Source organism: Colletes latitarsis, chromosome 11 (genome assembly GCF_051014445.1).
Source record: "Colletes latitarsis isolate SP2378_abdomen chromosome 11, iyColLati1, whole genome shotgun sequence".
In the NCBI taxonomy this organism is placed as follows: Eukaryota; Metazoa; Arthropoda; class Insecta; order Hymenoptera; family Colletidae; genus Colletes; species Colletes latitarsis.
The window spans coordinates 7,110,631-7,124,488 of NC_135144.1; the positions used below are offsets into that span (position 1 = coordinate 7,110,631).

The following is a 13,858-nucleotide window of genomic DNA, read 5'->3' on the forward strand; positions in this document are numbered from 1 at the left end:
TCAAATACCAATTCCAATGGGACGTTAACATCTATTGTATACCAAAAATTTTCAATCTGAGGTAACCATTCTAGAATTTTATACAGAAATGTCCAATAAATTTTTTAGTTTTTTTAGCCACGTTTTTGGAGTCATTATTTTGTTGTAAAACAAATTCCCTGTCAAGACCCATTTTGGCATCCTTTAAATTTTCGTTTATAATATATATTTCATTTGATTCGTTCATTAAAGATTTCTAATACTACCAAGAAAAATATGAGCCTTTTAAAATTTTACAGGAATACAAGTTTTTATTCAATTATCGTTACTACAACTAATAGGATTGTAGAGACACAGGGTTAAGTTTTCATTCGAGTAAGTTGCTTTCGTTCGAATACCGCTCTAGTTAATCGTTACAATTTCTCTAGGAGCTCTATCAATGATTCTCACTTTACTATATCATTTAAATATTCGAAAATGTGATTGTTTTAATCCAAAATAAGCTGTACGAGTTACATTTACTAAACTTCTATTCCATTCGTAGTTTTCTAATCCTATTTCAGTTATTAAAAGTTTCTATATCTACATCTCTTGAATTTACTGCAAATCGTATCTAAAATTCTATATTTTCCACGATTTTTTAATTCTACTTCAATTACTAAAAGCTTATATATTCTGAATCAATCTTTTGCTAACAGAGAATATTTCTTTAATTCAATTTAACGAAGTCACACCCAACGAGCGTCTAGAATTATACAGGATGTTCGGCCACTCCTGGGAAAAATTTGAATGAAAGATTCTAGGGGCCAAAATAAGACGAAAATCAAGAATATTAATTTCTTGATTGAAGCTTCGTTACAAAGTTATTAAAAAATTAAATTACAAAATTTCAAATCACTTTGAAAAAATTATTTTTAGTTGCAGCAGTCAATTGCAATAGTTTTTAGTGAATAGATATACCCCCAAAATCTTACGCACTTTCGAGAAAAAAATTCATTACAGAAAATATTATGTTTGACCAGGAATATTCTACTTCCAAAAACAAAAAATTTCAAATCGTTCTAAACAAATATTTTCGGTTGCAAGGGTCAATTACAATCATTCTTGATCAATAGACACACCCTCGAAATTCTATTCAGTTGCAAGAAAAAAATTCATTACTGAAAATATAATGTCTGACCAGGAATATTCTACTTCCAAAAACAAAAAGTTTCAAATCATTCTGAAAAAATTATTTTCGATTGCGGGGGTCAATTTCAATCATTTTTGGTGAATACTCATACCCCCGAAATTCTACGTATTTTCGAGAAAAAAATTCTTTACCGAAAATATACTGTATGGCCAGAAATGTTTCCCCAAAATTTTATACGTATATTTAAAAAATCATAACTTCTGGACGGACCGGAGGATTTTAATATTTCAAACGGCAAACAACGCGTATTTTGGTAAAAAATGTATAGAAATTCCAAAAATATTCGAAAAGTTATATCTTCACTCCATAAACTGTGAAAACCCCCATATAAATGGTCTAATTTTCAAACTGCCATAACTCCTACAACAGTGAACATATTTCAATGAAACTTTTTTCTGAAGTTGAGCTCATGGGCACCTACAAAAAAGTGTTAGACAACTTTTCTGTAGCTCGTCAAACAAATTTATTAAAAATCAATAACGAATTTTTAAGAAAAATTCGCTAAAATTTTTCGGTGAAATCGAAAAGTTTCAAATCATTTTGGAAAAATTATTTTCGGTTACGGGAATCAATTGTAATAATTTTTGGACGGATTGAAGTATTTTAGTGATTCAAAATTCAAACAATGCGTATTAATGGAAAATAGAGGATACAGGCAGAACTTTAAACGGTAATAACTTTTTAACGAAGCCTCAATCAACAAATTGGTATTCTTGATTTTCGTCTTATTTTGGCCTCTAGAATCTCCCATTAAAATTTTTCCCAGAGGTAGCCGAACTCCCCGTATATTATCCAAAAATTTCTAATTCTACTTCGGTTATTGAGATTTCAATTTTTTAATTGAACGTCAAGCCGTAAATGAAGGCTTCTGAATTTCGAAGGGAACACAACGAGAAAGTTACAGCGTTAAAGCGTCGAACTTTAAAGATTTCAAAGACCTATTTTCATGTTCGGGGTTACTTTAAATTTTACAACTTGAAGTTTCGAGATACGAAATATTTGATCTAGCGCATGCGATCGATCGCTGGTCCATTTAAACGAACGCTTTGTTCCAACGACTTACCTATGGTGCTTCCGCAGCTTCTCGTGATGTGAATTTTCAGTTTCACCGCCATCGGAAAGGGCTCGTATCGCTTGCCTCGGCGACGCTGGTGGTGTATGGGGTGAGTGCGCTGTTAAATTCGTCTGTGGACTCAATGGCGCACCTGTACTACCCGGTTGGATTCCCAGCATGCAATAAGGGTCGCTGAATCCTGAACAAAATGTAGCTAATTTCATTCGAGATAATCCTCTTTCCTACAATTTCGTAAATAATTACAGGACGAAGTTTTCGATTACCAGCCTCTCTCCTCTTTCATGATTATCAAATATACTATAAAGGGTGAAATTTTGAAGATTTTTTTAACAAAAATATCTTCATTAGAAAGGGTGTAGTTATAGCAGAAAATAGGGAGAAGTCAAAATCTCGATAAATAAAAGAGTGGTGGCACTTGAAGTCTAGAATTTCTTTTTTTAAACCTTCATTTGATTTTTGCATATTAAAAAAAAATAGTAGAACTCAATATTTTGTAATATATCTAGTCCCAGCGATAAAGGCGTATCTGCTGAATATTCTCTCTAAATTTGAAATCTATTGGTCTGCTGAATCTCGAAATATCATAGAAACCAGTTTTAAAAAATACATTTAAAATAGAAAAACAAATAGTAATATCCAATATTTTTTAAAATCTCTAGTTTCAGCGATAAAGTCGTGTCTACTGAATACTCTCCCAAAATTTGAAATCAATCGGTCTATTGGATCTCGAAATACCATGGAAACTAGTTTTAAAAAATACATTTAAAATAGAAAAACAAATAGTAATATCTAATATTTTTGAAAATCTTTAGTTTCAGATACAAATGTGTGTCTGTTGATTATTCTCTGCAAATTTGAAGTCTATTGGTCTGCTAGATCTTGAAATATCATTGAAGCTAGTTTAAAAAAACGCATTAAAAATATTTAAAAAAGTAGTAAAACACAATATTTTAAAAAATCTCTAGTTTCAGATACAAATGCGTGTCTGTTGATTATTCTCTGCAAATTTGAAGTCTATTGGTCTGCTAGATCTTGAAATATCATTGAAACTAGTTTAAAAAACCGCATTAAAAATATTAAAGAAAGTAGTAAAACTCAATATTTTTAAAAATCTCTAATTCCAGCTATAAAAACGTGTCTGAGGAATATTCTCTCCTAGTTTGTAGTCTATTGGTCTGCTGAATCTCGAAATATCATAGAAACCAATTTAAAAAATGCATTTAAAATAGAAAAACAAATAGTAATATCCAATATTTTTTAAAATCTCTAGTTTCAGCGATAAAGTCGTGTCTACTGAATACTCTCCCAAATTTGAAATCAATCGGTCTATTGGATCTCGAAATACCATAGAAACCAGTTTTAAAAAATGCATTTAAAATTAAAAAAAGTTGTAGTTTCAGCGATAAAGGCATATCTATTGCATATTCCCACTTTGGAAGTCAATTGGTCTGCTAGATCTCGAAATATCATGGAAGCCAGTTTAAAAAACACTTTTTCACCTTTATCACTGGAACTAGAGAATTAAAAAATGTTGAGTTTTACTATTTTTTTAAATATATTAAAGACAAAAGAAAAGTTAGAAAAAGAATTTCGACACTTGAAGTGTCGTCATTCCCTTATTTATCGAGATTTTGACTTTTCCCTAGTTCCTGCTATATTTACACCCTTCCTAATGCAGATACTTTTTCCCCCTCTATTTCAGATTAGCGAATCGACTGGAATTCTGGAAGCCAGTGGAGTACCTTTTTCAGAAGAGCCATTAAAGAAGAAGTTATAACTCCCACAATTTTTAATATTTTTTGCTGAAAAAAATACTGTTCATATTTATAACATGGCTAAATATATCTGCAAAATCTCACTACAAAATAACCTTCCTGTCATTAAAAAAAAAATCACAAAGATGGCCGAAAGAATGTCAGTCTAGATAGCAATACCATCTTAAGGGAGGTATTGCTGTCTAGGCTATCATTCTTTCGGCCTTTATTGTGATTTTTTTTTTAACGACAGGTAGGTTGTTTTGTAGTGACATTTTGCAGATATATTTATTTGTCTTATAGGTATGTACAGTATTTTTTTCATCAAAAAGTATTAAAAATTGCGGGAGTTATAGCTTCTTGTTTAAAAAAACGCATTTTAACTGGCTTACATGATATTTCAAGATCTAGCAAACCGATCGACTTCAAATTTGGAGAGAATATTCAGCAGACACGCCTTTATAGCTGGAACTAGAGATTTAAAACAATATTGAGTTTTACAATTTTTTTTTGTTACGCTAAGGGCAAAAGAACGATTAACAAATAGAAATTCGAAACTTGAAGCGTTGCCATTTCTTTATTTATCAGGATTTTGACTTCTCCCTAGTTCCTGCTATAACTACAACCTTCCTTATGAAGATACTTTAACCCCCTCTGTTTCAAATTATCTGGAATCCTGGAAGCCATTGGAGCACCTTTTCCAAAAGAGCCATTAAATAAGAAGTTATAATTCCCACGATTTTTAATATTTTTCCATGAAAAAAATATTGTACATGCTTATAAGATGAATAAATATATCTACAAAGTTTCAGTACAAAACAGCCTATCTATCATTAAAAAAAGAATCATAAAAAGGGCCGTGAAATTGACAGTCTAGACAGCAATATCTCCTTAAGTTCTGTTTGAGCTCGAGTAGTGCTCGGCTTCCAAGCTGAATTTATATTATTTCTGTGTTCCATACGTTTGTTCCCACTGAACCATTTTTTTCCAACAAATTTATATGAAATAAATGGATGCCTAAAAGAATGAAGTCATGTTCTAATATAGCAAACTTTTTGAGCATATAAATCTACTAAATTGTAAATAATAATTTTGTAATTTATATAAATGCTAATAGTAAGTAACCTTAATAAAAATTAAATAAAAAAGAAAAAAGCAATCACGAACATATCTTCCCGGAGCATTATTATGTTACTATGATATTCGATATAATAAATAACAAATTTCTTATTGCAATGGAATATGAAGGATTTTATGTAATTCGTAGAACGCGATGTGTTACTGTTTACTATCGAGAAAGATTAAACAGAAATTGTTGTCGTCTTTATTTGACTCGTCAGCGTGCGATTTGCAAAATGGCTGATATATTGAAAAGAGGAGCAACGATGAAAGCTGCGTCATTTTCCATCGCATATGCGTCACAGTTTATGACATCGGCGACTCTGGCGGGCTTATGTTTGTAATTCAATAGAAAATTCATTCGAGCTTCTGTCGACCCGATAAACGTATAAACTGAATTCTCACCGTTTGCGTCTTTGGCTTCCAGTCCTTCGGCTTGAACGACGACCACGCTTAGGACAACAATGGGAGGCTGAAAAATGTACGAAGGACATCTTGAATAAGCCGCCATAATCGGTTCTGTAGAGGGATCAAGAATAACAGCTATCCAAAAAATTTGTATGAAAGGATCGACAAAAGGTTACTTTTAGTTAAAAATAAAAATTCTCGAAAAACGACACTAAACCTTTTAATTGTCTAATAATCATTATTTATTTTTTTTCAATACATTTGACCCAAATTTTTTATTTTATTATTGGCAATACTACAACTGTTGATTCAAATTACTGATAATAAATATCAATAATGTAAAACGAATTATAATAGGGAAAACTAAAAAGTAAAGTAGACAACATTAGTATAATTGTTATAAGTGACTGAAATAAATTTTTCTTGATTATTTTCAATGGAATGAAATTTTAGTCACTTATAAACGTTGTTTGTAACTAGAAATGTTTTATTCAGTCAAAACATAATTTTTATCCTACAATCTTTTTTTATTTTTGTTACAACAGTTAAGGTTCCTGAATTTGGATATTCATAATAAAAAATTTGTGTTGTGAAACAGTTTTTCTTTAAAACCCATTAAATTTGGAGCCTGTTCGAGCTTTTATTTTTCACTGTGTATAGTTTTGTCACTCTCACGCTACTAAAAAATTGTTCGATGAAAAAGTTTCATTACTTGTTACATGGAATACAATTTTTAAGATACGCAATAAATTTCGAATAACGAAGTTGAACATAATATTTTTTACCAATATTTTAGAGATATAAATTTGTTTATATTATAAAAAACGATTGCTAAAATGATTTTATAGGTACACAAAATAATAATATTTAAGATATTGGTAATAAAAAGCTAGATATGAGAGTGTAGTATACAGGGAGGTCGGCCACCCCTGGGAAAAACTTTAATGGGAGATTCTAGAGGCCAAAATAAGACGGAAATCAAGAATACTAATTTGTTGATTGAGACTTCATTGAAAAGTTAACAAAAGTAAATTAAAAAATTTCAAATAATTCTGAAAAAATTATTTTTGTTTGCAGGGCCGTATTAGAATCATTTTTGGTGGATAAACATACCCCTGAAATCCTACCCACTTTCGAGAAAAAAATTCGAGTAGGTACTGAAATTTTTAGATGAAATTAAAAAATTTCAAATCATACTAAAAAAATTATATTTAGTTACAGGGGTTAATTACAATCATTTTTGGTGAATAGACATATCCCGAAATCCTACGCACTTTCAAGAAAAAAATTCTTTACCGAAAATCTCATGTGAGGCCAGAAATGCTTCTCTGAAATTTCATGCATATCTTTAAAACGTCATAACTTCAGAACGGATTGAAGGATTTTAATGTTTAAAAAAGCAATCAACGCGTATTTTAGTAGAGACTATGTACAAATCGCAAAAATATTCGAAAAGTTGCTGCTTGATCCGGTAAAATGTGAAAAACCCCATAAAAGTGGTCCAATTTTTAAACGGCCATAACTCCTACAATAGTAACGATATCTCATTGAAATTTTGTTCTGAGGCAGAGCCCATGGGCACCTACAAAAAAGTATTAGACAATTTTTCTGTAGGGTGTCAAACAAAATTATTAAAAATTAAAAACGAATTTTTAAGAAAAATCGACAGGGGATAGCTGTCTGAATTTTTCGGTGAAAAAAAAAAATTTCAAATCGTTCTAAAAAAAATATTTTTAGTTGCAGGAGTTGATTATAAGCATTTTTAGTGAATAGACATACCCTCCAAATCCTGCGCATTTTCAATAAAAAAAATTCCTAAACAAGAATCTAATGTGAGTCCAAAAATGCTACCCTGAATTTTCAAGCGAATCTTTAAAACATCATAACTTTTGAACGGATTGGCCGATTTTAATGTTTAAAAAGACAAACGACGCGTATTTTAGTGTAGGATATGTATAAATTCTAAAAATATTCGAAAAGTTGTTCCTTGACACCCTAAAATGAGAAAACCTCCATAAAAGTGGTCCAATTTTCAAACAACCATAACTCCTATAATAGTGAATATATTTCAATGAAACTTTTTTCTGAAGTAGAGCCCATGGGTACCTACAAAAAAGTATTGGACAACTTTTCTATAGGGCTTCAAATTAAATTACTAAAAAACAAAAGAGAATTTTTAAGAAAAATCGACAAGGTACTTAAATTTTTTGGCGAAAAAAAAAAATTTCAAATCGGTCTGAAAAAATTATTTTTAGCTAGGGGAGTCAATTACAATCATTTTTAGTTAATAGACATACCCCCGAAATCCTACGCAGTTTCGAGAAAAAAATTCAGGAATGTGGACAAAATTAAAACATTTCAAATCGTTCTAAAAAAAATATTTTTAGTTGCACTAGTCGATTATAAGCATTTTTAGTGAGTTGATATACCCCCGAATTCCTGCGCATTTTCGAGAAAAAAATTCAATACGGGCGGATCTTTAATTGTTAGTAACTTTTTAACGAAGCCTCCATCAATAAATTAGTATTCTTGATTTTCGTCTTATTTTGACCTCTAGAATCTCCCATTAAAATGTTTCCCATTGGTGGCCGAACACCCTGTATATTGGAACAAGGTTGAAGGACAATTAGAGTTCCAGAACTTTAACACTTTACCCAACTTGCAGTGTGTACTAGATCCTCTTTGTGTCTTCAATTACCAACCTCGTGCGACCTCGAACAGTATCGCTTTATATGTATAATGTTGAAAATCGCCTTGATTAACCCTTCCGTGCGATATAAATAAACCTACGTGTATCGTTTTAATAAAAAATGTTTGAGTTCTGCTTCATAATTCGGAATTTATTGGTACCATTACAAATGCGAACGTATTGCTTGCAAAAGACAATGAATCTTTTTCCTCTTACACCCTTTCTTTAATCCATCCATTCGTAAGATAGATGCTCTGCAAACAACGGGAACATTCTATACACGGTGTCCCAGTAACTCTGTTACAAATCGACATATTTGTCACTTTAATGATACGAGAAGATGCCAGATGAACAAATTGTTTGGCGTTATGATACAAAACAGTTTTTCTTAAAGTCGGGAAATTTTACAGGGAGAAGATATTCAGTTCCAAGAGGCGTGCTATAATTGGCAATTTTTCTATTTTCATTTTCCAAGTTTTCAATGTTCCCATTTTTATTTCCCAAGCTTTCAATTTATCAATTTTGATTCTTCAAGTTTCAAATATTAAATTTTCATATTCCAATTTTCATTTTCTAAATATTCAATTTTCCCATTTTCATTTTCCAAATATTCAATTTTTCATTTTTATTTTCCAAATTTTCAGTTTTCCCATTGTGATTTCCCAAACTTTCAATTCTTAAATTTTCATTTTCCAACTTTACAATTTTTCAATTTTTAAATTTTCATTTTCCAAGTTTCCAGTTTTTAAATTTTCATTTTCCAGGCGTACAATTTTCCAATTTTCATTTTCCAAGTTTTCAATTTTTTAATTTTAATTTTCCTAAGGGAGGAAACCACTGTGACAGATTGAAAAAATCGAAGTTTCTTTAACCTCTTCTCAATATTTGGAGTATGAAGAATTACCCCCTAAAATATTAAAGTAAAATTCACAAAAGTGACAAAGTTACAAGAGATTTAGTAGATGTAGACAATCTAATATGCGTAACGCTTGAAACTAACTGCTCTTTACTTCGGGATATTCATTTGAAACGCTTTTATTAATTCTCCTGTGATAAAGGTTTTATATGAACTGGAAGTGTTTTGATCGAGATAACTATGTGAATCACGACTGAAGTGGTCCAAATGGCGATTTATTTAGTCGTAGTCCAATTTAACGATGGCTATTCAGAATTATTACAAATAATAGAGGTCCTCGATATTAAAATTGGACCATAGGCAGACGCATATCGATTCAAATAGGACACGCTTCGCCTTTCCGCTGCTGAGCGAAATCACAAAACAACGACGCATGACGTTCGATTGAAGGAAAAAGGAGATATAAATGAAAGAGATGACGATGATCTTTTTACAGAGAATATTTTTTGGGGTCTTGAAGTGGATGTCCTTTAGAAAGTTTAAAAACTCTAACGTTATTTCATAGATAATTTGGTGCAAAAATTTAAACGTATTTTTTTCAAAACTATATCTTTCAAACTGGGTGGTTTTCAATAACTCTGTCAATTTTCATCCCATTTATTTAAAATTTTGTATGGTGGTTCCTGATACTATTCTGATACTAATACATAAAATCAATTTGTTGATTGAGACTTCGTTAAAAAGTTATAGAAACATTTCCACACAGTATATTTTCGGTAAAGAATTTTTTTCTCGAAAGTACGTAGAATTTCGGGGGTATTCACCAAAAATGATTGTAATTGACCCCTGCAACCGAAAATAATTTTTTCAGAATGATTTAAAACTTTTCAATTTTCAGGGTGAGAAACAGTTATGGTCAGACATTAGATTTTCAGTAATGAATTTTTTTCTCGAAAGTACGTAGAATTTCGGGGGTATGAGTATTTACCAAAAATGATTGTAATTGACTTCTGCAACCAAAAATAATTTTTTTGGAACGATTTGAAATTTTTTAATTTTGCCAAAAAATTTAGTTTACTACTGTCTTATAGTTTAAGAAAATTGCATGATTTCTTATTTTATAACTTTCAGTGAAAAATCACACGTCCGCCCGTTTCTAACAAATTTTTGGAGGCCCCCGCGCTGGTTTCTGTTATGGTTATAATAATTAGTATTTTTATACGAAATCTTTATAAGAAGTAATTTAAGAAATGTACTTTCTAAAACATTAAACATTTATCAGAATAAGTTTCATAGTTACGACTAAAAAATTCTTGAAAGTTGACTTTGTTTTCAGCCGTCACAGTGGTTTCTCCCCTTAAACCAAAATAATGTATAATTTTTTTTGAACAAAATGATAAGATGCTACACTGTGGAGCATAACTATAGCACCACTGAAAATAGTGTAAGCAAATTTATCGTGAAATAAGACGAGTACATTTTGAAAATGCAACTATGTTTTCTCTTCAATAATTAAATACATTTGTTTTCTCTATTATTTATTTGCATAAATGTCTGACCTAACATTATTACTTGTCCATGGTGCAGTTAAATAATATGATGTAGCGAACGAAATGTAAAATTATGTTTTACTATGTTTGAGATTATCGAGTGTCACCAATTTTAACATTCTTTCGCCCAAAAAATTTTTAAATGTCACTAAAACATGTATAAATAAATCTTGTAAATTTGACTGCAAAAGGTGTTATAGTTTATTTGCACGAAATTGCGCCACCGAAATTTGTCAGATTTTTATAATTTAAAAGCAAAATTCAAAGAAAATGATTGCACAACATGGAAAAGCATTGTAAATAATGATCTTTAGTCGGAACATACTCAAGTGGATTGAATATATATCGAGATAAAGTTGAAATTTCACTATATTTGACTATGTTTTTGAGGTATACAGTGCCAGCAATTTTAACTTTCTTTCGTTCAAAAAATGTTAATATATCACTGAAACATGTATAAATAAACATTAAAAATTTGACTGTAAAAGGTGTTATGGTTTCTTTGCAAGCAATTTACGAAGAAAGTTTTAAAAAACACATTTCACGCTTGAAGACTTCCTTAAATTAGCAACTCAAAAGTCTTGCGCTAGAAGCGACGAAGTGGAAGTTTCGACGAAATTACACGAAGAATCGCACAGACTGTTAAAACGCAAGGAAGATGAAACAAAAGCTTACAAAAAAAAAATATTGTAATAAGTACTATTTATTAAATTTTCTAACGTTTCTGAATTAACTTTTACCCATTTTTCAATGCTTTTATAAACTGTAGTAGTTGAAGTAGTTCAAGAAATGTACTTTCTAAAACATTAAACATTTATCAGAAAAAGTTTCATAGTTATGACAAAAAAATTCTTGAAAATTGCCTTTATTTTCAGCCGTCACAGTGGTTTCTCCTCTTAAGAACCAATTTTTCGAGGTTTCAAAGTCTTGGTCATTTTGTTAACGGGATGACATACGAAGGTCGTTCAATAAGTCCTTAGAAAAAGATAGAAAAACAAATTATTTTAGGTAGATTTTCAACATAATCTCCTTTTAGCTCTATACACTTTTCCAAGCGTTTCTCCAACTTTTTTAAGCCATCTAAAAAGTAAGATTTCGAAAGGTCCTCAAAATAGGTATCTGTTTGGGCGGTGACCTCCTCGTTCGACGTGAACCGTTGTCCGCCGAGTCATTTTTAAAAATTTGGAAATAAAAAAAATTACTGGGGGTCAAATACGGTGAATACGGTGTATATTGTAATAATTCGAATCTTAATTTCATGATTTGTGTTTGACAATTTGTAGCACGTTTATGGCTGCACGGTGGTGCTTTACATTGGAGTACGGTCGACCGTAGGGGAACCCCCAAGTAAAGCTCGCCAGTCGATCGCGGGGAATTCCCGTGCTTCTGTATTACTATCAAAACAGTTTCATAAAACATCCCTTCTTCGCTACCTTTGTAATTTCGCTGCATGGTTTATTAGACCTGAATAAATTACATTTTTTATTACCATCGGACCAGATAATTAAACTTTATTTCGTACAGATATCAAAATCTCCAACTCAGCCGAACAGCAAAAGAACCACACACACACACAAAACAAAAAAAACGAAAGAAGGAAGGAAAAAAAACATTATGGCAGACTTTGTGCCAAATTAAATAGAGACGTTAATTAACCATTAAACATTGAACATTTTATTGACAACAAATGTATATAAGCTTGTACATTGAGAGCTTGCGACAGACTGAATAAAACTTTTGTTTAAATTAATAAAAATGAATAAATAATAAATAAAAGCAAGTGAAATAAATATATAAATCTTCACCCGCACTAACTCGTAAAAACCTAATTCCCGCAAGTTTGTATAGATGCCTTCAGAATCATTATTCTAACAGGCACCACAACATAACTTATTACGACGCCACCTAGCGGCATTACTTAATAACAAAAAAAGGCGCGAAATTGAAACTGAATATTCTAAAAATTTTGCAAGAGTAAGTTTCTTGCTTCGATCGACAATAAAAATGAAACCATGTGGTGGATATAACTGAGACTTTGACAGCTGTCTAGTAAGTCATGATGCTTACTAAAAACAAACCATTTTGGGTGCTACGAGCGCCAGTACTTGGATTTTCTAAGGACTTATTGAACGACCCTCGTATTTTTCATCGTTGCGAAGTTACACGAAATTTCATAATAATCTTAAATTGTGAGAAGAATGGATAAATACCTTTTCTTCCGACACGATATTTAGATATCGACGATGCTGATCTTGCGGAACTCGGAAAGCCTCTTGCGCGTACCTGTAAAGATCCTCTTTGTAATGCGCGTACTGTCCGGTGCTAGTGCCCACCGTGTTGGCGATCGTGTAAAGAACTTCTATGTATAATTGCTCCAGCTGAAACGATAATTTTAAAGTGCATTTTAGTGGAAATTGCGTCAGTCGGTATAAATCTACTAAATACGGTGTTATAAATGTCTTTTCGAAGATTAACAATATCCATTTTTAAAAAATGTTCACGATTATTTTATTTTTTAACCCACCGTCCCATCGTAATCCTTTAACTGACCACCAAGCCCTTATATCATTTAAATGGAACTCGATTCACTCGCATGCCTTTCGAGAAAGATTTTTAAACGAAATTTCTCTCTTAAATGTCGTTAGAAATGAGGTAATTTTGAAATTTTTAAAACGTTCCCAGTGAAGTTACTACTTTCATTTTTTAATTGCAACACTTCCGTAATTCTCCGTTTGCCTTTCAGATTTTATATTTGGACGAGCGAGACCGCGTTGTAATTTATTATTTAAAAAGTACCGAAACGGATTCGTTAATGGTAAAATTTAATTATTTTAAACCCGGTTACTGAGAGCTTAATGTTTGAATATAAATTAACTCTCCTGTCCCTACGTTAATATACGTTCGTTAAAATTGTTTCATTATGGTCGAATGGTGCAGCTCATCAGTATAAATTGCTGGCGCGCGCTAGGTTATTCCTTCTCATTCGTAGTTTTTTTATTTATTGCACTATTTATTTTGTCTGGCTTTGGCGAGAACCGTCGGCAGAAAAAAAATTATGACGGAAAGATAGAAGCAAGGAGAAAGGTGAACAGTTATGGTCAAAGGACAATAAAGCCATAAAAATATATGAACCTCAGCTACAGTATCTACGTGGGCGCTCAGACTGTCTGACCATATACGAGACGTTCTACTGAAATCTCATATTCGATGAATTTTACTTTCGAGAAAATAATATT

General features: G+C 31.4%; 1 protein-coding gene across 6 annotated transcripts in view; it reads right to left on the reverse strand.

The window, feature by feature from the left end:
• The window catches only part of Unc-13-4a (BAI1 associated protein 3), a 301,637-nt gene that overhangs the window by 41,797 nt on the left and 245,982 nt on the right, over nucleotides 1-13,858 (reverse strand). For all 6 annotated transcript variants that reach the window (XR_013080617.1, XM_076776805.1, XM_076776807.1 and 3 more), the window contains 3 exons: nucleotides 12,833-13,000; nucleotides 5,525-5,591; nucleotides 2,235-2,424 (listed from right to left, as the gene is read on the reverse strand). Coding sequence is in view for 5 of the 6 variants with exons in the window: in XM_076776805.1 (XP_076632920.1) it covers nucleotides 2,235-2,424; nucleotides 5,525-5,591; nucleotides 12,833-13,000 (425 nt within the window). In the remaining variant the exon portion in view is untranslated. The remainder of the gene's footprint in view (nucleotides 1-2,234; nucleotides 2,425-5,524; nucleotides 5,592-12,832; nucleotides 13,001-13,858) is intronic.